The sequence below is a fragment of the Penicillium canescens genome (genome assembly GCF_028828765.1).
Source record: "Penicillium canescens strain IBT 15451 chromosome Unknown utg000004l_segment0_segment0, whole genome shotgun sequence".
Classification (NCBI taxonomy): domain Eukaryota; kingdom Fungi; phylum Ascomycota; class Eurotiomycetes; order Eurotiales; family Aspergillaceae; genus Penicillium; species Penicillium canescens.
The window spans coordinates 4,440,173-4,466,248 of record NW_026703966.1 but is presented as its reverse complement, the minus strand read 5'-3'; the positions used below and the strand labels follow the sequence as shown (position 1 = coordinate 4,466,248).

The window sequence follows — 26,076 nt, the reverse complement described above, 5'->3', positions numbered from 1 at the left end:
AGCAAAGCACATCCCCAACCGCGTATTACCAGAAATCCACTCACTCCGCCATCCGCGAGGAAGGACGAGCACGACGCTCCGGATTCCGCCGAGCAATCTGATACTGCAAAGGCAGCCCATCCTCCCCAATGGGAACCTCAGGCTCATCCACGCGCCGCGGTACCGAGACCCTCTCGGTACCAGGCGACAAAGTAACCTCAGAATCACTCCAGGAAACATCAGCCTCATCGCGAGAACGTTCGCGTCCACGGAAAGGCAGAGCTCCAAGCCTACCATCAGAATCGACATTCCCAGAACGTGCCCGTGCTCCATAAGCTGGAGCGGAAGCAGAACCAAGCTTGACCAACGTCTCTGCAGCGCGAGCTTCAGCACTCGTATGCTGAAGAGATCCAGATCCCAAAGTCCCCTGGCGAGGAGTCGAACCCGCACGACACCTCCTGGAAGGTTCCTCAATGTGCATACTCCCAAATGAAGAATGACCCCGGTCCCCTGCGCGCCGGTTGACGCACGCGCGGCAGATCTGCCAGCCGCAGGTGTTGCAGCGGGACATACCGTCTCTGTTTCGCTCGTTGCCTTCGTCACATTTTGCTGTGTGGGCCGCTACATCGGAGAAGGTTACGAAAACTTCCGGTGTGCTTGTGCGGCTTGGGCGGGCAGTTGAAGGTTGTGGAGTTGGTGTTCCATTGGCTGAGGGAGGGAGGTCGAAGTCGGTGATAGAGGGCGACGGAGCTGTAGGTACGTGCTGTCAGTTGCTTGATTTCTTTGTGGAGGTTTCTTAGGGTATACGTACCCTCGTGTATATGGCGGTTTTCGAACAGGATGGGAGATTGACGACGACTAGGCGCAGATATGAGTTCGTCTCGGTGGGTGAAGACCTATTGTGTTGACAATCAGTCAGAAAGCTCCGTTGATTTGATGGTTGTTTTATACGCACGCCGTGAGAAGTAAAGCCCGGTCCCTGGAATGGCTAGCGAGAGTTAGTGCCATGCCCAGAGGAGATGGTAGAGGTATACGAACGTTGCATCTCAGATCAGAAACGTCATGCCCTCGGACAGGATAGATAGGATAGAGATTTGGGAGTAGATGGCTATTAAGCCCGTTGATAGACTGAAAAGGCAATCGACATCCAGCAAGAACATCGTCTGAGCTACCGTTACCCATCAAAAGGATTGGTCTGCCATGGCTAGCCCAGTAGGCATCCAAAGACGCATCGAGTTCGCTGATGGAGAGCACCCCCTCGTGATCCCGTTCTTCTGACATCTTGAATACCTTTGATGGTCAGTGTTAGTTGATGATGAGAAATTCCGTGGCAAGGTGTAGATACTGAGATGTCTACCGTGAGATGATAGATGGACTTCGAAGTCCAGGTGAGAGGAATCCCAAAGGAAGGACGAAGGAGCACCTCTTCCCTGGATGATGATTCTTGGAAGATCAACTCAAGTTGATGTCTTCACGGGGTTTTATGATTAATGGAGAAGTCTCCAGTGATGCGTCTCCTCGAGGACAAAATGAGAGAGTTGGAAGAGAGAGGGGAGGAGGGAGGAAAGATGGAGGATGGAAGTAAGATGTCAAATGAGTAGGCTTTATTTATGCGTAGTCTCAGGGTCAAATAATCAGATGTTGGGATGGTATATTGTGTTCGAACGGGGATTTCCGTTTCATTGGAGACAAACAATCAGTACTCGACATTGAATACCAGATTTGAGTGAATGCAACTATTAATCGTTATCGACATTCCTACTATATCTCTAAAGCCTAGGATGTGCTAGAAACATTCTCATTCCTATACAGACATTGTAGTCTTTAGCCCTATCAAATAACAAGAATCAAAGTGTAAAGTTAGTGCGAAGGGAGACCTACCTCAGGCGCGAGGGTATTGCTTCTAGTATGCGCTAAGTTGAGCGCTATTGTTTAGTCAATCCGAAGCTTGTGCATCTAGTGGCTTTTCTATTACTTGGAGGAAGTGTAGAATGGAAATTGGCATTGCGTATTCTAGGAAAAGATATGAATGCACTGCGGATGCTACAACATCAGTTAGGGCTAACTTCGCGCCAAGTGATGTATGGTCTGTGCTTTTATATAGCTCGAGAATCAACGTAATAAAGTAGTTTATATTTCATGAGTAATGGCTATAGGAGGTTCAAAGCTCTCTCTCAGGAAACAGGATGATGGCCAGAAATATAGTACGGGTCATGAGGGTGCTTCAGGCGATGGTTGCTTATAGCGGAACAGTTGATGTACAGTATGACTCTCCGAAGAAGGCTATTGCTCCCAATCACATCCAACTACGAAAACAAAGATCTTTTGAAAAAGTTAGAACATGGCTGGGATATTTTTTTGAAGACTATTTTATCTGAGGCATTTCTCATATAACAGCTGCTGCATGCAAAATCCTAGAACCATCACGCATTCAAAACGTCAACATCCAATTCTTGGAGACATCATTTTATTCATTTGTGGGCTGTAGATTCATTGTTAGTGATATGGGCTCTTCGAAATTACAGGATATTAATAACATACGAATTCCTTCCTCGGGCATGGGTTCAACGCCGGCAACCTCAGCGGCAGACTTCTCAGTGGCAGCGGACTTGTCGTCCTTCATCATAGGGAAGGCCAGGACCTCCTTGATACTGTAGTTGTCGGTAAGGAACATGACCAGGCGGTCAATACCCATACCCCAGCCACCAGTAGGAGGCAGACCGTACTCGAGAGACTGGCAGAAGGTCTCATCAATCATCTGGGCCTCGTCATCACCCTGGTCCTTCTGGTTGGCCTGCTCCTCGAAGCGCATACGCTGGTCGAATGGATCGTTCAACTCGGTGTAGGCGTTAACGATCTCCTTCTTGCAGACGAAGGCCTCGAAACGCTCGCAAAGACCGACGTTTTGGCGGTGGTACTTGGCAAGAGGGGACATCATCTGGGGGTGACCGGTGATGAAGGTAGGGTTGACACAAGTCTCCTCAATGAATTCGCCAACAAGCTTGTCGAGCATGCGGGCGTTAGTCTGAGGGGGCGAGCAGTCGACCTTCATCTTCTTCAGCATGCGCTTAAGGAACTCATTGGTCTCCTGGGTGTGGAGCTGGTCACCGGGCGGGAACTTCTCGCCGCAAGCCTCCTCCAAAGCAGGAATCATCTCCACTCGCCTCCAGGGCGCCTTCCAGTTAACGTTGTAGGTCTCGCCAGACTGGGTGTGGAAAGTGGTCTCGTAGCCACCAGTGATTTTCTTGACCAGGCCGGAGATCAATTCCTCGGTCAGGTCCATGACGTCGTAAACATCCGCGTAAGCCCAGTAGAACTCACAGGTGGTGAATTCGGGGTTGTGAGTAAGATCGATACCTTCGTTACGGAACTGACGGCCGAGCTCGTAGACACGCTCGAGACCACCGACAATCAGCATCTTCAGGTAGAGCTCAGGAGCGACACGCATGAACAAGTTCATGTCAAGGTCGTTGTGGTGAGTGATGAAGGGCTTGGCGGTGGCACCACCGGCAATGGCGTTCATCATAGGGGTCTCCACCTCAGTGAAGTCACGGCTATCAAAGAATTGGCGAACGTAGCTGACAATCTTGGCACGAGTGCGGAAGATGTCGCGGGAGCGGTCGTTCATGATCAAATCAAGGTAGCGCTGGCGGAAACGCTGTTCCTTGTCCTGGAATCCGTAGTGCTCGGAGGGAATGGCGTGCAGGCAAGGAGCCAGGAGGATGACTTCGGTAGCGAAGATGGAAAGCTCACCATCGTCACGGTTCTTAGGAGAAGTGCGACCGGGGAAACCGACAATACCGACGATATCACCACGGCGGAGGAGCTCGTGCTGCTCTTCGAAGGGCTTGCCAGTGGCATTCTGGGCCTGGCACATGACCTGGACCTTAACACCCTCGGCGCGGATATCGTAGAAGTTCAGCTTGTTACCGGAGGTACGCTTGGTGAAGATACGACCAGCGATGCGAACGGTAACATCGGTCTTCTGTTCGCCCTTCTGGAGACCCTCATAGTCCTTCAGGAACTGGCGAAGGTCGGTGTCGACCTGGAACTTGTGAGGGTAGGGATCGGGCTGCTTGGTCTCGCGCAGCTTGTTAATTCTCTTGCTCCGAATCTCGAAGTATTGCTAGAAAAGACATGTTTGATTAGCCTCAATTACCCCACCATGCGCGCACAGCACCAGTCACTCACGTTAGGGGTCAGGTTGGCCTCATCATCCTCAGCGGAGGTCTTCTTCTCGGCCTTCGCCTTGGGGGGCGCGGCGGCCTCCTTCTCCTTCTTCTTGGCATCATTCTCGCGCTTCTTCTGGCGTCTCTTCAATTCGGTCTTGGAGACCTTCTCGCCAGTAACTTCGTCGAGTAGAAGGTTGGCCATAGAGACCTCAGCCTCCTTAACAGGGTTGGAGTCCGCCATAATGTCTGTGTTGAGGAAACAAAAGTGGATGGTGGGATGAAGGAGGGACACTTGAATTTTTGGGCGGGATCGGCATCCCGCCTGATTGGGCGTCAGTAGAAAGTCCTCTCTGACTCATCTACATAGACTCACTGCTTTGAGGCTTCAATCCTGCATGATCACACATGAGCTACAGACCTCGTTCTACTCTTAATTATGCTCTTTTTCTCATATTTCTATCAGTTCATGGATACTAAATTGGGAACTTAGGGCTTAGGGCATTGCAGTGGGGTTTTACCCCGCCATGCCATTTTCGGTCGGTAAGACGATCTATACAACCTCATGTTACGGGTATAACCTCATTTCTGTTGAATACGTGCAATGCATTGGAAAGTATACTGGGATATCGCTGAAAGGTGAAGGAAGACACTGAAAACTCTCCAAAGGGAAGTAATTACTAGGAATCTGTTGAAGGGAGCTCGAGAATTTCACAGAGATGAATTCCCAATATATAATGCGAAAATAGTCAAGAATACCCAGTGAAGAGATCCAGGTAAAAGGTACTATGCTGATATATTCCTTGACGTTGTTTCTTTCTCTTCACTCGACCAATCCTGTATGCTTCTCATGTTATGGTTTGGTGTTCATTCTAATATCTCCATCCTATCCCAGAGAAGCGCAAAAGAATGCGTAGTGAAGTTCCCAAAAGCCTTGTCACATATTTCAAATTACAAGCTTTTGGTCAGATCTGGATGCACCAGATTGGGTTTGTGTTGTTTACCTGTCTCGTCTCCAAGTAAAGACGAACGGAAAACCCCAACTTCCTCTTTTTATCCCTCTGTTCAACTAGTATGCTCTGAGGAATCACCCTAAACCTCGTGTCTCTTCTTCTCCCATCTCTAACTCCGTTATCATCTCTCTCCTTCTCTCTTCTACATCCCTCCCCCATCCAGCATTCACCCACCTCACACGGTTCATCTGATTTAGATCATACTTGATCGAGTCTGTAACCTGTACAACTTCCTTATTCTCTAGTTTCATTCTTGGTACGTATATCAGCTTCGTGATATGCCAAGTTGAGCTTCAATCTCACTGTCTGGTCTCCTGGGGTCTTTTCTTGAAACTTACAACTTCTGTCTGCTCAGGTCCAGATTTCATCATGGCTTCTACCGGTCGATCTCCTGCCACCAAGGAAGAAATGGATCCATTTTTCACTTGTGAGCGTGATATCGTCAGTGAACGAAGACCTTTCTTACTGACTCATTTTGTCTTCCCAGCGAATCTGTCGCTCCGGCACAATGTTCCCGCTCAATCCAACCAGCCCATCGAGAAAGGCCCCTTTCACTATTACGCCATGGAAATGAAGAGCCTGGTCCAGAAGATTCAAGATCTCCGCCACCTAGGCATCGAAGACAGCAAGATCGTTCTTCCCAAAATCTGTGTTGTCGGGGATCAGAGCACTGGAAAAAGCTCCCTCATCGAGGGTATCTCTGAGATCAAAGTCCCCCGTGATACGGGTACTTGTACTCGTTGTCCCATGGAGATCAACCTGTCTGACAGCCATGGGCCTTGGCAGTGCGTCATGCACATTGCACACCGTTACACATACATGCCAAACAACCGGGGAACACAGCTTCCCAGCAAGGCAAAGCCACTGGGGCCTTGGGTTGCCTCAGGTGGCAATGAGGATGAGCACTTTACTACTCTGTTCGAGAAAAATGATGTCAAAAATGCCATTTGGTGGGCACAGCTTGCGGTACTGAACCCACAGATGGACACAAAGGAGTTTGTCCCAGGTAATAATCAAAATACACAGAAGACGGCCCTGGTGAAGTTTTCCCCCAATGCTGTACGGTTGGATATTTCGGGGGCCGGCCTGCCCAACCTCTCCTTTTATGATCTCCCTGGCGTTATAAGTCAGACCGAACAAGATGGAGAGAAGTATCTTGTTCGCCTGGTTGAGAATCTGGTCAAGAACTACGTCTCGCAAAAACATTGCATCGTGATCTTAACCCTCACCATGACCGATGATGCAACGAATTCCAGCGCCGCCCGGATCATTCGTGACATTGAAGGTGCCAAGGAGAGGACGCTGGGCGTTTTGACTAAGCCCGATCGCGTGTCGAATGCTGAGTCTTTTGACCAGTGGCTTGAGATTCTGGACCGGAAGAAGTTCACACTTGGTCATGGGTACTTCGTCATCAAAAACAACCCCAATCCTCTGGTCAGCCACGCGCAAGCGAGAATGGAGGAGGACATATTCTTCACCCAACCACCATGGAACGTAGAGCTCGCGGCGTATGGCAACTCTTTCGGAACTGCCAAGCTCCAAAACTCTCTGTCAGAATTGCTTCGAAAGCAAATTCTGGGATGCCTGCCCTCGATAATTGGGCAGATTGACGAGAAAGTGGACGCCATCGACAATGAACTTAGTACTTTGCCTAATCCCCCGACTGAAGATGTCCAGAGGATTCTTTGGGGAAAGACTTCAGACCTTGAGCGCAAAATCCAGGAAATATTCGATGGGAACTCAAGCGTGACCCCGGCAGCAAAGAAACCTCTTCAAGAAGAATGGAATAGAGTCGTCATCGACTTTCAGTTGGCCTTGTCGAAGACGCGCCCAGTCCTCGACATGACCACATCTACGGACGAACAGGACCTCGCAGAAGATTCCGACTGCGAGATCTTGATGGTCAGCATATCGCCCAAAAAGCGAAAACTGTCCGCCGACGTCAAAGTCGAGGGGCAAACTGAGTCAAAGTCGACTTCGGCCTCCCCAAGAAGTCCAGTTTCAACACATCTCTTTTCCAGAACCGCGAAGGAACTGCCCATCGCTTCACGTTGAGCGCATTGGCAGAGATCAAAGTTCGCTCCAACACGGTGGGAGTGCCAAATCAGCTTGATCCCCGCGCGATCGAGAACCTCAACAAGAAAAGCGTAGAGCACTGGGGCAAGCTGACAGCTACCTTTGTCAAAGCCCTTCATCGTCTGGTGCTGGATATCCTTTTAAGCGCTTTGCACGAGGAGTTCAATCAGTACCACCAAACGGGACTGTATCAAGAGCTTGACAGAATTATGAAGGAATACCTGGTTACCATTCAAGATTCCCACCTCAATTACGCACAGGAGTATTGGCGAAGTGAACATGAGCAGCCCTTTACAATGGCACAGATACAGCATCAGACTCTCATGAAACAGGCGTTGGAGACACTGAAAGCTCGACGATTCAGCGCGCGTGCTACTGTCTGGTTGAAAGTCCGGGGCTATGACATGACGGACGAGAAGCTGATCTCAGACAGAAAGAAGAGAATGTCTCAGGAAGAACTTGGTGCGGATCGTTATGCTCAAGAAATTGAGATGATGGCCGTATGTCGCCCCACCGCCAGGCCCTTTACTTGACCTTTGACTAACTCTTTCATGCAGAGCTCGCTGGCATACTATGAGATCGCCCGTTCGCGTTTCCTGGATGTGCTGTGCCAGTCTACCCATACCAAGTTGATTCGGAAGTGTCGTGCGGAGTTGGTCAACAATATTCGTGACGAGCTCCAGATTTTCGGGGACAACGGTAAGCTCTCAGCACAGAACTGGGAGTTGAAATATCGCTAATTATTTATTGACTCAGGACGCGAGCGTTGCCTGGTGCTGATGGCCGAAGACACCGAGCGTCAGAACCGTCGGGTTTGGTTGTACAAAGAGCGGGAGAAATTCGCGAAAGCCCAAGAATGGATTTCGACCCTCAGAAATGAGGATCTTGAGATGGCGGACTCGGAGACCGCAGAAGCCGGCGGCAATGTTGCATGGACGTCATGCGCACGCGCTGAGGCAGAATTCTAAGCATTCATGATCGATTTCATGGTTGCTGCACATGGAAAGCTGTGACTTCCTCAAGTCTGCGCATTGAGGCTTTGCTGTGGAAGTTATTTGTTTGTGGACCCTAATTGATGGCTCACGAGATCTACAATTTGACAAGCGAAATAGATCCAGACAGGCTCGAGAATGAGATACAATTGGAGACTGTTATCAAAGAGTGAAAATCTAATTTTGTAATATCCAATCTGTGCCCAAAATGGATCATCCTTCTTTTTATAAGTATAGCTGCTCTTTCCCCAGTACAAGGGTGATGGCACGATATTGGGAGCGAAGAGCCAGGGCTTTATAAAGTATGTTGAGAGTCTAATTAGGACACACATTTGTATACTTTTCTCACTAAAATACCGACATGGATACAGACTTCCCACTTTTTCCAACCTCTTCTTCTATCCGCAATCACGGGGACTCGACTGACATTGCATCTCCTGTCAGGAGTATCATGCCCGAGTAAGCGGGGCCCTAGTCTTCCTAAAGTGAGCTCACACTATCTGTGCCGTGTGGATTGCGATGCTTGGAAACGTTTGGAGGCTCCTACTAACTGATTGCAGGCTCCCTTCACCACCACTACCAACCTACGTTGCCACGTGGAAGATCATGGGCTGCTGGTGGCGGACACCAGACCTGGTCCGCTCAGAGATATGGAGCAGGGTATTGTTATGAAGTTTTACGATTCTGTAAAGGCGAAGAATGAGGAGCTTGACGCTGTTACCCAGGAAGTATGGGATAGTAAATTTTTGTTTTTGTCTTTTTGCAATAGCTCCTTCATACAGTGGAGGTACCTGACGACAACGTCATTACCAGGCTGATATTAAGAGTAGAGTAGTTTAAAGAAGAGTAACGTAGAAGCCGAAAGGAGTAAAACGTTGATGTCAGGTGAGTCCCCCACCGAAAGCGTCGTCTTGGCGGAGATCTGCCTCTTCGACTTTGGAGTTTCTGAACTTCTCTCATATTCCATACCCTTTTGTCGCAATGCTTCAAGTTCCTGTGCGGGAGCATTCTAGTCAGGCCTCCACCAAGGCCGTGATCTTGGTGAGTGACGGAATGATCGCCGCCTTCCCGTAACTGACACCTTGTCCACAGGTCGGAGGTCCCTCGAGAGGTACTCGATTCCGCCCATTGTCGCTCGATGTGCCCAAGGTACGTACCTGTCTGCTAGTTGATCGTGTCTTCGGATGCACAAAGCAAGGAGCTGACCTGTCGTTCCACATAGCCCCTATTCGAAGTCGCCGGCCACCCTATCATCCACCACTGTCTGAAGGCGGTAGCGAAGGTCCCCGACGTGCGTGAGGTGTTGTTGGTTGGATATTATGATGAGACCGTGTTCCGTGACTTCATCAAGGATGCCTCGAAGGAATTCCCCCAATTCCGCATCTCCTATCTGCGGGAATACACCGCATTGGGCACCGCAGGTGGGCTGTACCACTTCCGTGATGCGATCCTCAAGGGCAAGCCGGAGCGCCTGCTCGTGCTGAACGCCGATGTCTGCTGCTCGTTCCCATTGGGCGAGATGATGCGCCTGTTCGACGAGAAGGATGCCGAGGCCGTGATCTTGGGTACACGGGTGTCCAACGACGCTGCGACGAACTTCGGATGCATTGTGTCCGACTCCCACACCAAGCGTGTCCTGCATTACGTTGAGAAGCCTGAATCGCACATCTCCAACCTGATCAACTGCGGCGTGTACCTCTTCGCCACCGAGTGCATCTTCCCTGCTATCCGCAGCGCCATCAAGCGTCGCACAACCCGTCCCCGCCTCCTGTCGTACCCCTCCTCCGATAACCTGGAGTCCTCCTTCGTCGCGGTGGGAGACGACGAGGATGCCGAACAGAGCGAGGTTCTCCGTCTGGAGCAGGACATTCTCTCCGACTTGGCTGACAGCAACCGCTTCTTCGTGCACGAGACCAAGGACTTCTGGCGCCAGATCAAGACCGCCGGTTCTGCCGTGCCCGCCAACGCCCTTTACCTCCAGAAGGCATTCCAGGCTGAGTCCCCTGAGCTCACTGCCCCCTCTGCCACCATTGTGCCCCCGGTCTATATCCACCCCACCGCTACCGTCGACCCCACGGCCAAGCTTGGACCCAACGTCTCGATCGGCCCACGTGTCGTTGTTGGCGCCGGTGCTCGTATCAAGGATTCAATTGTGCTCGAGGATGCCGAGATTCGTCACGACGCTTGTGTCATGCACTCCATCATCGGTTGGAGCAGCCGTGTCGGTGCCTGGGCTCGTGTTGAGGGAACACCTATTCCGATTGGTAGTCACTCGACCAGCATCGTGAAGCACGGCATCAAGGTGCAGAGCATCACCATTCTGGGTAAGGAGTGTGGTGTCGGTGACGAGGTCCGCGTGCAGAACTGCGTGTGCCTGCCTTACAAGGAACTCAAGCGGGTCAGTATCCCCATGACACGTTTGTACGTGCGATTGACTAACATTGTATACAGGACGTCGCCAACGAGGTCATTATGTAAACGTGCAATTATTTGGTCTTTAAAATACCTCAAATCTGTCTACCTTTTGGATGGATATTTGTTTCGTGAGCGTAGCCCATCTACAGCGTCTTTTCCCTTCAATTTATCTGGAACCAAAATGAAGAGTCGTTAGATTTGATTTCTCGCATTTTGCTCTGTCTTGTCCTGATGCTTTTGTTCCAGATATCACACATGCCAATAATGAAATGAATCCTTTGAAAGCGCCTTCATGACCCAATTCCTCCAAATGCAATCGGAAGATATATCATAAAATTAACCGCTTGCTGTCATCACAAAGGAAAGAAAACCCCGTCAATCCATCATCACTCAGCGATACGCCGCAGGATCATACCCCGTATACTCCCTCTGATACGGATCCTGATATCCCTGTCTCCCGCGATGGCTCATACCACCAGCATCATACCCATAATACCCCTGCGCATCACCAGCATGCGCGACCTCCCCATGAGCCTCATACTCATACCCATGCCCATACCCCTGCGCCCCATGCATAGTAGCACTCGAATTCGCCGGCGGCAAATTATCAAAATCCTGTAGCGCAGGGGTCGCCTCACTCCCACCCCGCTGATGCCCATGACCAAGATTATGAGCATAATGATCATCCATCTTAACATCAAACGCCCCGGCATCATCAAGACCAGGCTGCGAGCCCATAGCGCCATAAGTGCCAAAGCGGTTCTGGCGCCGGCGAACAATAATATCCAGCCATAATGCGGAGATGTGTGCGACCAGGGCGATGATCGTGAATGTGAAGAGGGCTTTGTAGCTGCGGCAGACGGAGATTCCCGTTGAGTTGCCCCAGTGTGTCGTTGTGCAGGATGTTGTTATCGTGCCAGAGAGGGACCAGCAAACTAGGCCGAAGGAGATGGCCCACAGGATGAGGAGGATTATGTTTGCTGTTATTGAGAGTTTTGGGGAGAGGCCGCAGCTGCAGTGGATTAGGGTTGTTAGGAGGATGTTTAGGAGGGAGAGGGCAGCTGCTACGAGGAGCTGGAGGTTTGTTAGTTATGGGGTCTGTGGTTATTTGGGGTGTTGCTTACCACTAGGAATGAATATGGTAATTTGTAGCCATCGGCGTGGAGGTGGTAGATAAACACGGCTAAGATTGCGCCGACCACGATTGAGGAGAGGAAGCCGAAGAAGCGGATGGCGTGGAATGGCAGTGGCGGGTATGCCGAGGGCTTGACGGAGGGTTTTGATCGCATCTTGAGGTAGATGCAAGAATAAAAGATGGAACTGGCAGAGCAGCCCCTACAAAAGACCTGAAGGTAAATATGATCGGCGCTCCACACGGGCGTGCGTCACGGCGCTATTAATAAACGATCTGGGCTGTGCATTGCGTATGGCCTTAGCACTTCAAACACTTGGCTATAATAATGACACTTCTATTAAATACATATAAAGGGAGAGGCAGAAACAAGGTAAATAAACTAAGTTCAATTACTCTGTAGACCGAACTGTGAGAATGTTGTGGCTAACCTTATAACTATGGAATACTTGAAGCATGCCGCAATCTCTTTTACCGTAGATCGAATGTTTCACTTTAACAGACAAAACTCTCTACAACACTTCCAAGGTTCTTAGCATTCTTCCACAACCAAATACCAATTCCCCTCAGGCCACATACAGTAAACACCAAACACTAACGCGTTTAGCTCCCACCGTTGCCCCAGACCGAATCCCGTCCTGCCGATCATGCTCCACATGGGTAAGATGTACACATTGTTGACAGGGGCAACTGTCGCCACCGCAAAGTATCGAGAAGTCGAGAATCAGTCCGAAGTCCCAGCTGAAAAATTTATACTCAATTGAAGCCCCGTATCAAGTTGCATTTTCCTTTCATGATTTGCTCAGTATGCTTCGGGGCACCCAAGGTCCCGAGATCGGGAGTCTACCTAGCTATGGATTTATGTACTTTTCCAATCCACGGCCCTACCAAACCCTTTGATATTGGAATAGAAATTGGCGATGAGGGAAGTTCCCTGGTCAGTATGACGTTTGAAACGCACCTGCCTTTTCTTCTATCTCATCTACTCCCCCAATCCAGATAATCCTGATATACTCGCCTGCAATCACTAGTTGGTTAGCCACCAGGTTGATAGCTGTGATCATGATGTGCAAAGCCCTTTTTTTATAAGAAAACACCAGAGCCTTCGATTCTTCACCTCCCGCCAAGGTTGATGGACTTAATCTTCCCATACCTGCCTTAAGTCGCACAAGCTTGCTTAGCATTGAGCTGCAAAAGACTTACCAACAATTCGGATATATATTGAAAGTGCCCATATTTCGGTATCCTTAACCCACTAGACTGGACACGGACCTTTGCCTTAAAACACGATCTCGGTTTTTGAGATGGCACGAGTCTCAACCTCAAGGCTGGTGGTCCTGGCTATTCCAGGAATCTCGCTCTCGGAAATACTGTTATGCGTATCTTAGAGGTATAGCACTCATTAAATTAGTAATTACATCCCTTGGATGGATCCGACCCGGACTCTGGCTGGTATCCGCAACCAACAACCCGACGTCGATGTCTATGGCCAGGCATTATTGTGCTCGGTCCGTGTCTCAAATTATAACTCAAGAGAATGATGCGCATCTGTGATGAGCTTCGCACTGTAGGAAATTTGAATTATATGTCCCCGCGCTCGATACCACAAAGTGTATTCTAAGGTGGCACCAATGCACATACAAGAGCTCAAGCGGAAGACTAGCATATACGGTTACAATATCCGTTTCTCTCACTTGGACAGAGGAGGTGATTTTTGATTTTGAATACTCTATTCATATCGATCACTATAGGCCTTGCCGGAGTGCCAGATGAATCATGCTACGTCCCTATATGGATGCTTTCGAGATGATACGGGATGACAACAATCAATTCATTCCCCTGAGACTTATGAGCTGCAAAGATTGTGACATAGTCCCCTCAATAAAGGTTTCTAATGATCTCACCGAATACGAAATTCGATTCACGGGAGAATTCCGTCTACCTTGGATATCGAAATCCTATCCTGGTACTTTAGTGCTTGATGAGGATATTGCAAATTACAATCGGACACGGTATGGACCTCCTCTTTGAAAGATTTCAAACTAGAAGTGAGCTAAGTTATGATTGCAGGGTCTGTAGACCTTTCAATAAGTCAGTGGTAGTATCTTGTTTGTTGATGAGATTGTCAACCCTCATTCAACAATACTCAAGTATATATATATATAAATAAATGTAAATGCGAAGATGTTGAGGAGGGTTCCATTGTACTTCAACTATCTAGGGCAAGCAGTTGAAGTGAGGTTGAAGTGTATACTTTGAAGCGCCGATCACAAGCCCACCGCCGCGTTATCGATCTGCTGCCTTCGGGACCCCAACATCCCAATTCCCCAATTCCCCCAATTCTCCCTATTCTTCCTATTCTCCCATTCGCAGTTCCCCTTCCTCATCACGATCTCCCAATCCCAGGTGCAACAAGCAAACAATCACAGGTGTCACAGACGGGTTTCCCCGCCCTCTTGCCCATAAAACCAGCTCCGAAAGCTTGAGATTCCTCCACAGCCCACCATGTCGACCTACGAAAGTACGAGCTCTTCAGCCATCCCTCAGAGAAACCCACAAAGCTTACTATCCTCTTCTAGTCGAACACAATACAACCGACCCCTCAACGGCCCAACCCCCACGCCGCCGTCGCCCCGACCTCTCCACCTTCTTCTCTGCCCTCTCCGAGATCACACCCGCCCCAGACCACAGACCCCATGCCGTGCCCGTGCCAGGAGACATCAGTGCAGCATTCTACTCCCTTGCCGAAGCGCTGGAGATGATGCGCCGAGATGCGGGCACAGAGCCGCACACGCACGCGCAAGAAGGCACCGACAACGGCGATACGGATCACAGCCAAGATTTGTTGACCACGATGATCCAGTCGCTTCTTTCACAGGCGGATACACCACCGCGTGAGGTGGAGGGTGTTAATGAGGAATTCTGCGATAGTAAGATGTTTCCCTGGGCTTGACCAGTTCCTCTAAGCGGGGAATTTCCTCTTTTTTTTTTAGAGCTACTTTGCTAACCATGCTCAATCCCTACAGTGCTCGACCGCGTCCCCAAAGCCCAGCTTAAAGAATCCGATATCTGCCCTATCTGCAATAACCCCTTCGTGGAAGATCCTTACCCGCTCGTCGTGCAGCTACCCTGTCACCCTACACACCGCTTCGATATGGAATGTGTGCGGCCTTGGCTACGTCTGCGCGGAACGTGCCCGCTTGACCGGGTGGATTTCGCGAAGCAGCAGAGGGAGAAGGCTGAGGCGCGGAAGAAGCTTGTTGAAGAGGATGAGGAGGAGGAGTGGGATGGTATGTATGGCTGAGGGAATGGCGATGGTTGGAGTTGAGATATGCATACACAAGGACTAGTCATGGTCTTTTGTGACGAAGTGAAGATGAAGTTGACGATGAAGCATACCGGGTTGTTTTGCCTTACTTAGTATGAAGTGAATGACTATCCATGTTTTTCCATACTTTGTGTATATTTTGAACAGCATAGAAAGGGCATATTGGGTGGCTGTTGAGACATTTGTTTTTCTGCATCTCTTTACCTTCTTGGTACCAGCACATCACTTTACCAACCGAGGAAGGTTTTGATGATGATAATCGCGATACACATAGCCATCATTTTCAATCGCGTTGAAGTCTAGATATTCTGATTTGAGTCTCGAACAATAGTCTCGTCAACTTTTCAAGTTACTCTAGCTTGAATTTCAAGGCTATCGTAGACGTTCCCCCGAAGTAACACCTCCGTTTGTGATAGCCCGGCCATGTCGCTGTATCCTTTTTGAGGCATATACTATGGCGAAGGAAACCAATTATGCCTTTAAAGGACCCAAAGATCTCCAGGTCGCTTTAGATCAACTTCGCGTCTCAAGATGGCACCGCGATCTTATGCGTCATCCACTAGATTTATATACGAGGCGTCCCCGACACTCGCAGTTCGATTGGATAAACAATATCTGCCGGTAGCTCGTATTTGCAATTACAGTTCAGCACGGAGCCACACCAACAGTCTATTTGCAGGCCATTCAAAAGAGCCCCGGGCTTGGCAAGTTGTTGGAGCAATGATGCTGCCTGTTGGAGGGGCTGAAGCTAAGGCGTAGCAATATAAGCCGTCACCGTACCCCAACTCTTCAAATCCCATCCTCATACGCTCCAATCTTGACAGTTCAAGATCGTAATTATTCACACTCACAATGTCGGAAACACAAGACAGCTTCAGCTCATATGATGGCAGTTGCCACTGTGGACAAGTTAGCTTCACGGCGCAGCTCTCCTCGCCTATAGGAGAGCAGGTTGTCAATACTTGCAATTGTATAGACATAATTTTTGGGGTCCACAGAGTGGTGATTAAATGCTAATACGTTCGATTTTATAAAGGCTCGATCTGCAGTATCAACGCTTATATTATGGTTTATGTTCAAAAGGCCAATCTTACGTTCCATAACAGCGACGATGCTGTCAAGGTTCGTATCTTGTCTCCCTATTACTCTTGGTTTCCTTTATATTCTGATCCAAATCGACGCATAACTAACAACTAGAGATAGGAGTACCGCTTCGGAACCATGAAATATCCCCACGGATTCTGTCCTAACTGCGGGACTAGTGTCTACCTTCGAGCTCTTGATGGTGAATACAAAGATATTGTGGCTGTGAATGTAAGTTCCCACATATACCATAGTTCTAGCATTTCGTTGGCTTACGGAGGAGCAGGGACGGACCCTGAAGGATGTCGATTTCAGCACAATGAAGATTGAAGAACTCAATGGAAAAAGGATAAATGCCGGCTAGAGAGAAGAGCCATATGGCTTTCGAGTGTGTTATGTGGAGCCAAGCATATCTACACCTCGGGGCATGTACAATGTAGGACCCCATGGGTCTATGGGTGCACAGGTAGCTCTGTAGACACTTTTGACTCTTCTCATATCACACCAAAAGATGCTAGGTATACAGCTTGCTCAAGAAATCCTCAGCTGACCTCAATATCAATGTTCGACTGCAAATCCTTTCTCATGAACGCTTCCCACAGCAAGATAACCTGCCCATCTATCCCTTTCTCTTCTGTAATAGGCTCCTCCTTCCAGGCAACATACCCAAGACCCTCATACCATTCTTGAGTACTAAACGAAGGCGGAGAAAGCCCTAGTTTCGCCCATACGCCTCGCCATTCTGGTGCCTCATCATAAACATACCGTTTACTCAACGCTGTCAGTGTAATGAATCGACAGCGTGGGTTTCCAAATCGCTCAGTGGTAGCCATATTTTCCACTAACTTTACTGCTCGTTTTCCAAGTCCCAGAGAACGATATTCTGGCAAAATAAAGAAAGAGCTGATAGAAAGTTCGGTCCTGTTTTCGGGCGCGATGTCGGGTTCAAGTAATCCAGGTGATGCATCGAGTGATATATGACCAGCGCGGATAGTCTCGTTTCCGGTACTGGGTTGAGGAATGGTGATCCAAAACAATCTTTTTATGTTTTCTTTTTCTTTCCAGTCTTGTAAGGTTTGTAGGTCTGAATCCCATCCACAAATTATGCGCTGCCTTCTGATCTCGTTGAATTGGCACTCATTGTGTAGATCGATAGGCTCGAGGTAGCATTTTGATGAAGGCAACTGGATTCCCATGGCTAGGGATTGCATGAATGTACAGAGACGAGAAAAGTCAGTGGGATAATGTTTAAATCGACTTTCAGAGGAAGTAAGAACTCAGAATATAGCTGCGATGACTCGATCAACCACGTGATTTGGGCTATTTTTGTCGTTACTTGAATACTTAGGTAGTTACGGTTACAGTAAAAATTCTAACTTCAAAGGCGTTAGGTCAAGGGTGGACAAAGAATAGATGAAGAATGAGAATGAACTTACGAGTATAACAGAACGAAATGAGAATAGCCTCCGATGCTACCAGAATTGATTATTTAAAGTTGCTTCAAATGATTTGGTCTAATTTTAAGAGGCTCTCCTCAAAAGGTGTTAAGTGCTAGACATAATCCTGTGGATATATAATGATGCTTCCAGGCCTGGCCAGCCAGGCTGTCACACAAATATGTGAGGTGATCCTCCTGGAATGCAAATTGGAAAGAGGAAGACATGATGGATTGAGAACGGCGCGAAATAATTCAAAAATTCATGGGGCTGAGAGCAAGCAAGCTGTGATTTATCAAGGATGTCTGTGTTTGTTAGCAAACAAAGGCGACAAAGAAGAATGAAGGAAAAGGCCGACAGAACCCAGATTGAGCCCCACATACTCGAAGGAAGATTGGATTAAATGGAGGGAGTATAGAGTTGGATTTGGACTCCGAGTAATATTTTGTAGCTTTGTAAGGGTATCATAAAGAGTTCGCAAATCATTGCGATTTTGTGGCCGTGTCTTCATAAACTATGATACAAAGCCATGATAGGTATTCTTTAAAAGCAGTAGTAAAAATTCATGGGTATCAAGGACTTGTCTTAGCTTCACCCGAAGGGTTACTAGTCATCAGCACTGCGAAGAACTGCAAGTCCATCGCTGATGGCCCTACCCACTCCAATCCATCAAGGTGAGCCGCCTCGAAAGATAGAGTATCGGGTAAGGGCTTTGGGGCTAGCCCACTGCAACCGAGATGATCTGAAATGTCCAAGCTACCTCAGATGAGGTAGACATCGAGTCGTCCGGCCTTAGCAGCTTGCGGCCATCGAACCCGGCAACTGCGAAAATTCGATGATGTGGATAGGATCAATTGACCAACGGGCCTCGATCTCATCAACCACCGTCGATTCCTTACTGGAACCGAGACCAGATTCGAGGTCTAGAGGGCCAGTGGCTGGCAGTCTCGGCCAAAACTGCGCAAACTTACACTGGTTCCACTCCTTGACAAGAATTATGATTATCATAATTGCTAGACCCAAAATTAAGGTGCCAAGTATCAGCAGGTAGATCTATAGATAAGGATGCATGGTTAGTAGATGAGAGTGTAGGAAATATGACTGACAGATAAACAATATAATGCTGCGCGAAGAACCGAATGAGAATGTTTGGATGGATATCAAAGGTATAGTGGGTCTGTAGGTAATTGTGCTGTATCAGATGATGAAGCACGACGTGTGATGGTTTGTGTGTCGAGGAAATTAACGGCGACTTGGCTGCTACTTATACCTGGGCCGGACCGTTGAGTGTTCTTCGAGGAATGGATTCGTACAATGAAGTTTTAAGTTCTTTGAGTAGAACAACAAAGGGGACAAAGAGGATACAAATAGCTGAACAAATAAGATTCTTCGGTAAGTCTTCAAAGGATATACAGAGGTTGACAAAGTCTTTTTATACAAGACAACAAAGACTGAAGAATGCGTATATCGTTTAAGAGAAACAATGTCTTCATTCGAGGGTACAGTCAGAGGAGATTTCCCAGAGGACAGTCCCCAATAGATGGAGTACTATAGCCGATATGTGGAGGCTTGCTTTGAAGATGCTTCGGCAGCTTAGCCTATGTAGAAGATGGTGCCTGCAGAAACAGGAGATCCACTAGGCAGGGTGGCTGGACATGTCCATCTAAAGATGATGAGAAACGACATGTAGATAAGCTTTATGATTGAAAAGGCTAATAATTTCATGTATTCATTTAGTAAAGCTACCTAGGTAATCTGGGAAGCTGCCTCCTCTACGTACAATCATCAGACTTCCGTGACACGATCTTTCTGACGAATAGCCAACTTGCCCGCCTGGTTAATCATAGCCTCATATCCACTCCTTTCAAGCACACCACCGTCATCCTTAACGACCTCACGAGCTTCGAGTTCCTCAACAAGACGCTGATTTTCACGGTTGCCCTCGAGCAAGAACTTGAGGCACATCACGGCATGTTCCTTGATGTACGGATTGTGAGCGTCGAAGGCAGTGCAGCAAAGAATCGCTTCGACACCGCCGTAGCGACGGATCTGTTCTTGTACTTCGGGACACTTCCACACAAGGGATGAAAGAACCAGGACCACCAGCTTTTTAAGATTGCGCCACTCGAATTCGGAGGGGTCTTCGGTGATGGGTGGAGACTCAGGACGGGAGTCTACGCTGCCACCGCCGTTGTCAATGGGATCTGGATCGCTCGGGTCGTAAGGACGCTCGACGGCGACAGGGGCTGGCAGGACATCGCTTGCGGGATCGTTGCGGGGTGGAGGGGGTGGGGGGACGGAACCAAAGGACAGCTGGCTAAGCTGGCCCTTGGGGATGCTGGCTTCCAGCTCTTTGATAAGGGTCACCAGGTCGTAGACGATCTCCCATTTGACCAGCAGGTTCTTCCAGTCGTTGTTCTCCGTCAGGACAGCGAAGAATTCCAAGAACTGGTAGACACCTTCGTACACCCGTTCCATGTCCCACAAATTGAGCGGGAAGTCCTCTGGCAGAGCACGCTCGGCACGGATCTGTCCTTGCAGGTAGATCAGAGCGCAGGTTTCGGGGATGATGTTGCCACGGAAGATGGTAAATATGTATCGGACAGTAAGAATATCAACTCGGTTGAGTGAAGCCGGGTTGCGGGGAATGTTGGGTTGGGCTGATCCTGTCACCGAAGCAGGAGAGTACTTCGCGCGGAAGATGTGGGTGAGAATCTTGATCACCACAGCTTGTGCTGGAGAGATGATATCCTTAGGCTGACCAAAGTCGGAGTAAGCGTGGGACATGAGGCCATTCTTGAGCACAGCCTCCATGATCTGGACCATCATTTTAAAGTAGAGCTCGTCATCCGGAAGATCCCAAGCGGCGATGAAGATAAGAAGTTCCCGGAGTAGGTTGCGTCCCGTCTCTTGGGTGAGCAAAATGTGGCATCTCAGAGCTTGCATGTTTCTAGATCCATTGCGTTCACCACCCTTGAGTCCAAAGCTGTCCACAATGCCAGCCTGGACGATCATAGGTAAGGCTTCGATCTCGGCAGGTCCGAGGACAAGAGGGATGTCTGTCAGAAGACCACGTTGTTGATCACCAGGGCGACCACGGTATTCATCATCCTCATCGTCTTCGTCGTCCCCATCTCCATCTGCGCCATCGTCATCCACGTCATCTCCCTCGTCGCCATCGACGCTTCCATCGGCCATAGCCTCCAGGCTGCGCGAGTCGTCATCGCCGACTGTGTGTGCATCACCATGTTCATAGTCGTGCTCTTCGTCGCCGTCGATATGTGATGGCTCCTGTAGACGAGCCATGAGCTCGTCTTTGGCCTCTTGAAGGGTCTCGGCAGCAGACTGAGCTGACCGGGGCATGCTAGTGTCATCGTCCGTCACTGGTGCATCCACTGCGCCAAAATCGTTGATTTCAGGGAGATCTGCCCAGCAAAGACGAGGGAAACCGGCCGTAAGACTGCGATCAATGGTCAAGATGGTCTTCTTCTTAGTGACCTCGTGGTCTTCCTCCTCTTCGTGTTCTCCTTCCTCCTCGTGCTCTTCATGTTCCTCCTCTATCTCTTCCTCATGTTCCTCATGCTCATTCTCGGGAAGCGCAGGTGGGATCTCACGAGCTCGCTCTTGAAGATCTGACCAGCCATCCACCTTCGCTCCGAGTATCGCGGTCAGAGCAGCGCGGATATCCTTGACCTGATCTGGGTCCCGGCCCATCTCTTGGATGGCGCTCAAATCCCGTCCGAGGATTCTCTCCATGTGATCTTTGATGTTGGCAAGAAGCAGCATAGCGGCCTCTTCTTTGATGGTAGCAGGCTCCCGGGGGAACTTGGCAATGGTCTCCAACAGCAAGTCTTCTGCGGTCTGGTCATAAAGCGCACGAATTGGAGGGTTGATAACGCGCTCTCCAACCTGCACAATGGGCGCCACTCCTTCCCGGGGGCTGGCATCGTCCAATGGCTCCTTGGGCTTGATGATGTTCGTATCGGCAGTCGAATGGTATCCGAAGAGATCCAACCAAAGAACCATCTTGCGATGCTCATTGTGCATGATGAAGTTGTGGAGGTACTGGAGGCATGTAATCAATAAACGCTTGTAGAGGTTGACCACTTTCTGCCATCGCTCCTCATTCCGCGCATTTGTCTCGCCGTCAAAGCCTCTGGCAGTTACCCGCACGCAGGTGTCAATGAGCGCTAGGATTCGCTGGTCGAAGCCCGTTTCCGCGGCAAGATTCTGCGCTTTCTTTGTTGTGGCGAGAAGGTTGCGAGCAATCGTGCAGAGATCATTGAGGCGCTCGATGTCCTTGACTAGGGAGAGGTAGTTGTATGCGATGAGGTTGGAGGATGAATGTTCGTAGCTCGCTGCCGGGCTCTTCCATGCGAAAGACTGGGATTCGAGGACTGGGATAGCTTTCGTGAGAACGTTCGTGAGGCCTTGCCAGATGTCTGGCGACATGCCGAGATTGTGACTATGATCGCGCAACATTAGTATCCAGAGCAACCAGGCCGGGCGCAAAGTTGACTTACCGAACATCACTCTCTTGGTGTGTCTTGTAAAGGATCTGCTTTCCAGCAGCTAGCATGTGCTCGAGGCGTTTGTCATCGATCATGCCCTTGGTCTCATAGTGGCTCAGGGTCCCCGCGAGAATCACCTTGAGCATCAGCTCAGCAGGTGTACACAATGGCTTCGGGTCCGCCATGATGAAAGATCAAAGCGTAGCCAGAAGAACAAGCGGGGTGATGTGGGATGAGAGGTCAAAGATTTGGAGGTGTGGGGAGACAAATTTTCCGCCCGCACGAACGCGCCTGCTAGAGCCTCCGAATGCTAACAACGTAGCAAGTCGAGTTGGAGTACTGGGAATGAGAGAGAAGACATTTAAAAAAAAATATATATATACGACTCATCAACTAGGTGAATAGTGTATGCTCTCTATGGTATTGATTGTCTCTAGTACTATCGGAGACAAAGACGGTATGATAATATCATGACAAAAATGAGTTTCCCTCTTCATTTATTTTCATCTCCATTGAAGATCGCAAATCTCTAAATAATTAGCCTGCCATCCAGTCTAGATGTTTGGCCAACGACGCCAGCGGAGATATAGGGCAGAATAATTTATCCTCTCACCGCTCCAGCAGAACCAAAAGCGGTGAATGCTGTAGACTCGTAACAGCACTGTTTGGTTGTAGAGTTCAAAGCACGAAAATGGCGGTGATATTTAGCTGTCTATTTCGTTTCAACTAAATACTTTGCTGAAGTACCACCTTGTCGCCCTGGTCAGACGAGATCAGCACTGCAAGGCCCACGAGACGCATTAAGCTACTTTGGGTTAGTGTCTGCTTCTATACAAACCCACTGGACAGGATGCATCAATGTTCTAGTAGAAAGTAGAAAGGAACACCAGGGTTATTTGAAGAATGGCCATGGGAAATGGGGTTTGTGTAAGGCCGATAGACGGGACATTTGATTCTGGAGTAATGCTACCTAATTACCCTCATTGCGAACCAGGTCGTTCGCTCTTTTCATGATCACGGCTGAAAGGCTCTTCAGAGAACCTTGAATTGGTTCATGACTAGAAAAAAGAAAAAGAAAAACACCGTCAGCTTTGAGTACTAGAACAAACCATCGGTCCTTTGCGGGTACATACTGGTAGCGTGTGCTAGTTCAGCCTGGGTGTGTGCCTGCACATGGAGACTGATATCCTCAAACGCGCGGTAAAGGTGATCCTTGTTTGTTGTGTAGTAGGTTCGATCATGGATGCTAGCTTTCTCGGGAACCCTGGAGTGAGAGGTTGAGCAATTAGCAAGCTGCACAGACATCACGCGACCACCCACAGGCGGGGGTCATACGAGGCAACATTAGCATACCATGTAATAAAAACAAGCTTGTGTCGCTGTTCTCCGCCGCTTGGAGAGTCGTACTTGAAATCAACGACAGCGTATCGAGGAGTGTCCTCCTTGAAGTGAGTGAGGAATTCGGCGTAGTCCTTGTATTTGCCGGACTCGGCTACGGATATCTTCTTGTCGTGGGAAGAAGCTTCGTAGATAACGTAGTCAAAAGTGTCGGTCTCTTTTACCTGGTCAAAGGCCTCCTCGCACTGAGGCGTGATGGTTGCGAATCCCCGTGTCATGGTTGGAATGGTGATATGGAGAAGGAAAGAGGGGAAGGAGGAAGACCGTCGTTATTTATAGTGGAGATTACCCCAGCATTCTGCGCGGGGATGGCCTGATCTACACGGTTAGGGTTGGTCCATTCATTCCGTGTTACATCTAAACATGCAATCATGACTGTAGTTAGGTCTCCACTTCGCTGTTTACAGGGGACATAGTCATGACGTAGGTCTCCCCGCATTATCAACATTAGCCGCTTTGTATATGCAGGTCAGATTGCAAAATTATAAGACTTGTCGACAAAGTTTTTGAAATGCTTAGAATAATGACATTGGCAAAGTGGAGCTGGAGACTACATTTTGGGTGGAGCTGAGGAATGACACAAGGAGCTAAGTTATTATAGCCGGATCACCTGATGCTCAGCTACATTCTTGTCTCGAATTCCACATAAAGAATATACCTAGTTGCAAATATCTGTCGAAATTGAGGCACATCTGGCTAATATCGAAGGTACTATAAGCTTGATTCCTCAGCAAAGTTCCCGGCAAGCATATTGGGTGGCTAAACAACCCTTGGAAGACCACTTGCTGAGTCAAAATTTCAAAAACGTAGTAATTGTTCTCTGGATACAAATGCACTCTTCAGGTAAGGTAGCAATGGTCTCCGGTTTGGAGGCGGTGATCGAAAGTTTCCAATTCATTCTCAACACATTTGTCTCCGAAGCAACCCCCTACGCCAGGCTTTAAATAGCCCAATTCAATGACCCTGAGTGTCTCTATTGTAGATATCGTTATATTTTCCCAAAGCCTGATTGGCAAGAGTCTCTGCTCCAACTCCTTGGAAACGTGCAGGACTCAAAGCTTCCAGGAGCCCCTCATCTTCAGAAGTGGAAGTATTCTCAGCCTTCCCAAGAATCTTCCGTGACACCAGTTTCGCCGTACCAGCAGCAGTAGTAACCCAAATTGCAGCGCACATCCACAAATTGGCAATATCCGGCACCTTTCCTGCAAGTGGGAGGTTGTCGGGCGTCACCGAGAAGATGCCATTGAATGGTCGTTTCACGGCCCAGGGATCCGAGTCGGTGTCATTTCCATGGACTTGGAATTGATCACCGTTCTTCAAAAGAGAGGTCGCTTTGGATAGAACTTGGTCGAAGCTCGAGGGCCATGCTCCGATGGCCGTATCAACCGGGTCCAGCTGCAGTGGAGCGTGGTCGTAACTCCCCAACCCGTCGCGATCTCCATGGTCTCTGGCGTAGACATGATAATCGAGCCAGCGAACGAATGGGTATGGAGATCCAGTGCGGAGAGGTCGAGGTGAAGTGAAGGTGTAAGGGTGCGCAACTGGAACAATAGGAATCGGAAGGTCTGTGATTGAACCTTTATCACCGACGGCAGCAGTGCCTGTCAATGACGAAGTCCAAATACCAGTTGCGAGAATGACAGTACTGCCTTGCAAGTAGATGTCCTCTTCTGTGGTCTGAATAGCTGCTATCTGCGCAACCTGTCCATTATTGCGATCTGTCGTTGAGAAGCCAGTGACAGAAGCCTCAACAAAGTCTACACCTCGGCTTCGAGCTTGATCAAAGTAGTAAGAGGTGATGACTTGCGCATTTGCTGTCCCATCCGATGCGAAATGCAAACCAAGCTTCACTGTCTCGGCGTCAATGAAGTCCGGAACAAGATATGCCGCTGCCTCTGGGGTGATGATCTCAGCGGGCAGGCCAGCAGTCTGTGCTAGCTCCCGTCGGCGATATAATGTTTCCACGCCTGATGGTGTTGATGAAAGTTCCAAGCCACCGACGGTGTTGAAGCCACCGGGAATGGTGATGTACTCTGAAACAGTATCTTTAGCGAGTCGAGTCAGTATAGGTGACTCGTTGAGTTGGCCAACGAAGCCTGGGGCATGGCCTGTAGACCCCAGAGGCTTCTGTAAGCATCTGTCAATGAGGACAATCTGGCATCCCTTTTTCTCTTGGGAGAGATGGAATGCAAGTGCTGCGCCTACGATACCTCCTCCGACGATGAAGATTCGCTGGGAAGAGGGGACGTCGTTCAAATCAGCGATCTTGAGCGTCGGGAGCATGCTGTGCGTAGTTACGTTTTGTAAACTGACAACCTAAAAAAGTGACCTCATAAAACCCATTGCCGTGAATCTCTATCAAGACTATAAAGGTCGATAGTTGGGCCCGATATCGGCAAGCTCGTATTACCTCGTATCCATTCTGAGCCGGTTGTGTGCGCAATGAATAGCGCGGGATTACTTTTCTCTCAAATGACTCATCTTACGACATCGTTCGATGCCAACTTGGTTGATGGGCTAAATATAGACTCGGCGTAGGATACA

At 49.0% G+C, this 26,076-nt stretch overlaps 11 protein-coding genes across 11 annotated transcripts; 4 read left to right on the top strand and 7 right to left on the bottom strand.

Annotated features, from left to right (window-relative positions):
- Positions 1-40: 40 nt before the first annotated feature.
- N7446_007060 (uncharacterized protein) lies at positions 41-1,260 on the bottom strand (the record flags this gene model as incomplete). The annotated part of the gene is made up of 3 exons (XM_058515806.1): positions 41-729; positions 791-875; positions 1,018-1,260. The coding sequence occupies 3 exons, from the start codon at positions 1,258-1,260 to the stop codon at positions 41-43; spliced, it is 1,017 nt and encodes a 338-aa protein (XP_058372984.1).
- Positions 1,261-2,280: 1,020 nt separating this feature from the next.
- Positions 2,281-4,422, bottom strand: N7446_007059 (lysine--tRNA ligase KRS1). The gene is made up of 2 exons (XM_058515805.1): positions 4,171-4,422; positions 2,281-4,105 (listed from the first exon to the last, which is right to left on the bottom strand). Exons 1-2 carry the CDS (start codon positions 4,390-4,392, stop codon positions 2,447-2,449), a joined length of 1,881 nt encoding a protein of 626 aa, XP_058372983.1. The 5' UTR covers positions 4,393-4,422; the 3' UTR covers positions 2,281-2,446.
- A 1,108-nt stretch (positions 4,423-5,530) lies between these two features.
- On the top strand, positions 5,531-8,205 carry N7446_007058 (putative dynamin GTPase; the record flags this gene model as incomplete). The annotated part of the gene is made up of 5 exons (XM_058515804.1): positions 5,531-5,588; positions 5,649-7,063; positions 7,183-7,737; positions 7,795-7,936; positions 7,994-8,205. 5 exons carry the CDS (start codon positions 5,531-5,533, stop codon positions 8,203-8,205), a joined length of 2,382 nt encoding a protein of 793 aa, XP_058372982.1.
- Positions 8,206-9,210: 1,005 nt separating this feature from the next.
- On the top strand, positions 9,211-10,707 carry N7446_007057 (mannose-1-phosphate guanylyltransferase; the record flags this gene model as incomplete). The annotated part of the gene is made up of 4 exons (XM_058515803.1): positions 9,211-9,270; positions 9,322-9,378; positions 9,452-10,627; positions 10,681-10,707. The coding sequence occupies 4 exons, from the start codon at positions 9,211-9,213 to the stop codon at positions 10,705-10,707; spliced, it is 1,320 nt and encodes a 439-aa protein (XP_058372981.1).
- Positions 10,708-11,034: 327 nt separating this feature from the next.
- Positions 11,035-11,933, bottom strand: N7446_007056 (uncharacterized protein; the record flags this gene model as incomplete). The annotated part of the gene is made up of 2 exons (XM_058515802.1): positions 11,035-11,718; positions 11,769-11,933. The coding sequence occupies 2 exons, from the start codon at positions 11,931-11,933 to the stop codon at positions 11,035-11,037; spliced, it is 849 nt and encodes a 282-aa protein (XP_058372980.1).
- Positions 11,934-14,281: 2,348 nt separating this feature from the next.
- N7446_007055 (uncharacterized protein) lies at positions 14,282-15,080 on the top strand (the record flags this gene model as incomplete). Its single annotated transcript, XM_058515801.1, has 3 exons — positions 14,282-14,297; positions 14,356-14,706; positions 14,803-15,080. The coding sequence occupies 3 exons, from the start codon at positions 14,282-14,284 to the stop codon at positions 15,078-15,080; spliced, it is 645 nt and encodes a 214-aa protein (XP_058372979.1).
- An 840-nt stretch (positions 15,081-15,920) lies between these two features.
- Positions 15,921-16,447, top strand: N7446_007054 (GFA family protein; the record flags this gene model as incomplete). The annotated part of the gene is made up of 4 exons (XM_058515800.1): positions 15,921-16,074; positions 16,141-16,226; positions 16,308-16,418; positions 16,442-16,447. The coding sequence occupies exons 1-4, from the start codon at positions 15,957-15,959 to the stop codon at positions 16,445-16,447; spliced, it is 321 nt and encodes a 106-aa protein (XP_058372978.1). The 5' UTR covers positions 15,921-15,956.
- Positions 16,448-16,729: 282 nt separating this feature from the next.
- N7446_007053 (uncharacterized protein) lies at positions 16,730-17,020 on the bottom strand (the record flags this gene model as incomplete). Its single annotated transcript, XM_058515799.1, has 1 exon — positions 16,730-17,020. The coding sequence occupies one exon, from the start codon at positions 17,018-17,020 to the stop codon at positions 16,730-16,732; it is 291 nt and encodes a 96-aa protein (XP_058372977.1).
- Positions 17,021-19,408: 2,388 nt separating this feature from the next.
- Positions 19,409-22,319, bottom strand: N7446_007052 (Ataxin-10 homo-association domain-containing protein; the record flags this gene model as incomplete). The annotated part of the gene is made up of 2 exons (XM_058515798.1): positions 19,409-22,088; positions 22,147-22,319. The coding sequence occupies 2 exons, from the start codon at positions 22,317-22,319 to the stop codon at positions 19,409-19,411; spliced, it is 2,853 nt and encodes a 950-aa protein (XP_058372976.1).
- An 847-nt stretch (positions 22,320-23,166) lies between these two features.
- N7446_007051 (actin-binding ADF family protein) lies at positions 23,167-23,750 on the bottom strand (the record flags this gene model as incomplete). Its single annotated transcript, XM_058515797.1, has 3 exons — positions 23,167-23,192; positions 23,268-23,398; positions 23,488-23,750. 3 exons carry the CDS (start codon positions 23,748-23,750, stop codon positions 23,167-23,169), a joined length of 420 nt encoding a protein of 139 aa, XP_058372975.1.
- Positions 23,751-24,486: 736 nt separating this feature from the next.
- Positions 24,487-25,815, bottom strand: N7446_007050 (NAD(P)/FAD-dependent oxidoreductase; the record flags this gene model as incomplete). Its single annotated transcript, XM_058515796.1, has 1 exon — positions 24,487-25,815. One exon carries the CDS (start codon positions 25,813-25,815, stop codon positions 24,487-24,489), a length of 1,329 nt encoding a protein of 442 aa, XP_058372974.1.
- Between the last annotated feature and the right edge of the window lie 261 nt (positions 25,816-26,076).

What these genes read in the sequence shown, in the direction of transcription:
- N7446_007059 (XM_058515805.1), bottom strand. Translation starts at nt 4,392, where the DNA reads ATGGCGGACTCCAACCCTGTTAAGGAGGCTGAGGTCTCTATGGCCAAC. An exon ending in AGGCCAACCTGACCCCTAAC is followed by an intron (nt 4,106 to 4,170) that starts GTGAGTGACTGG and finishes TGTCTTTTCTAG; the next exon opens with CAATACTTCGAGATTCGGAG.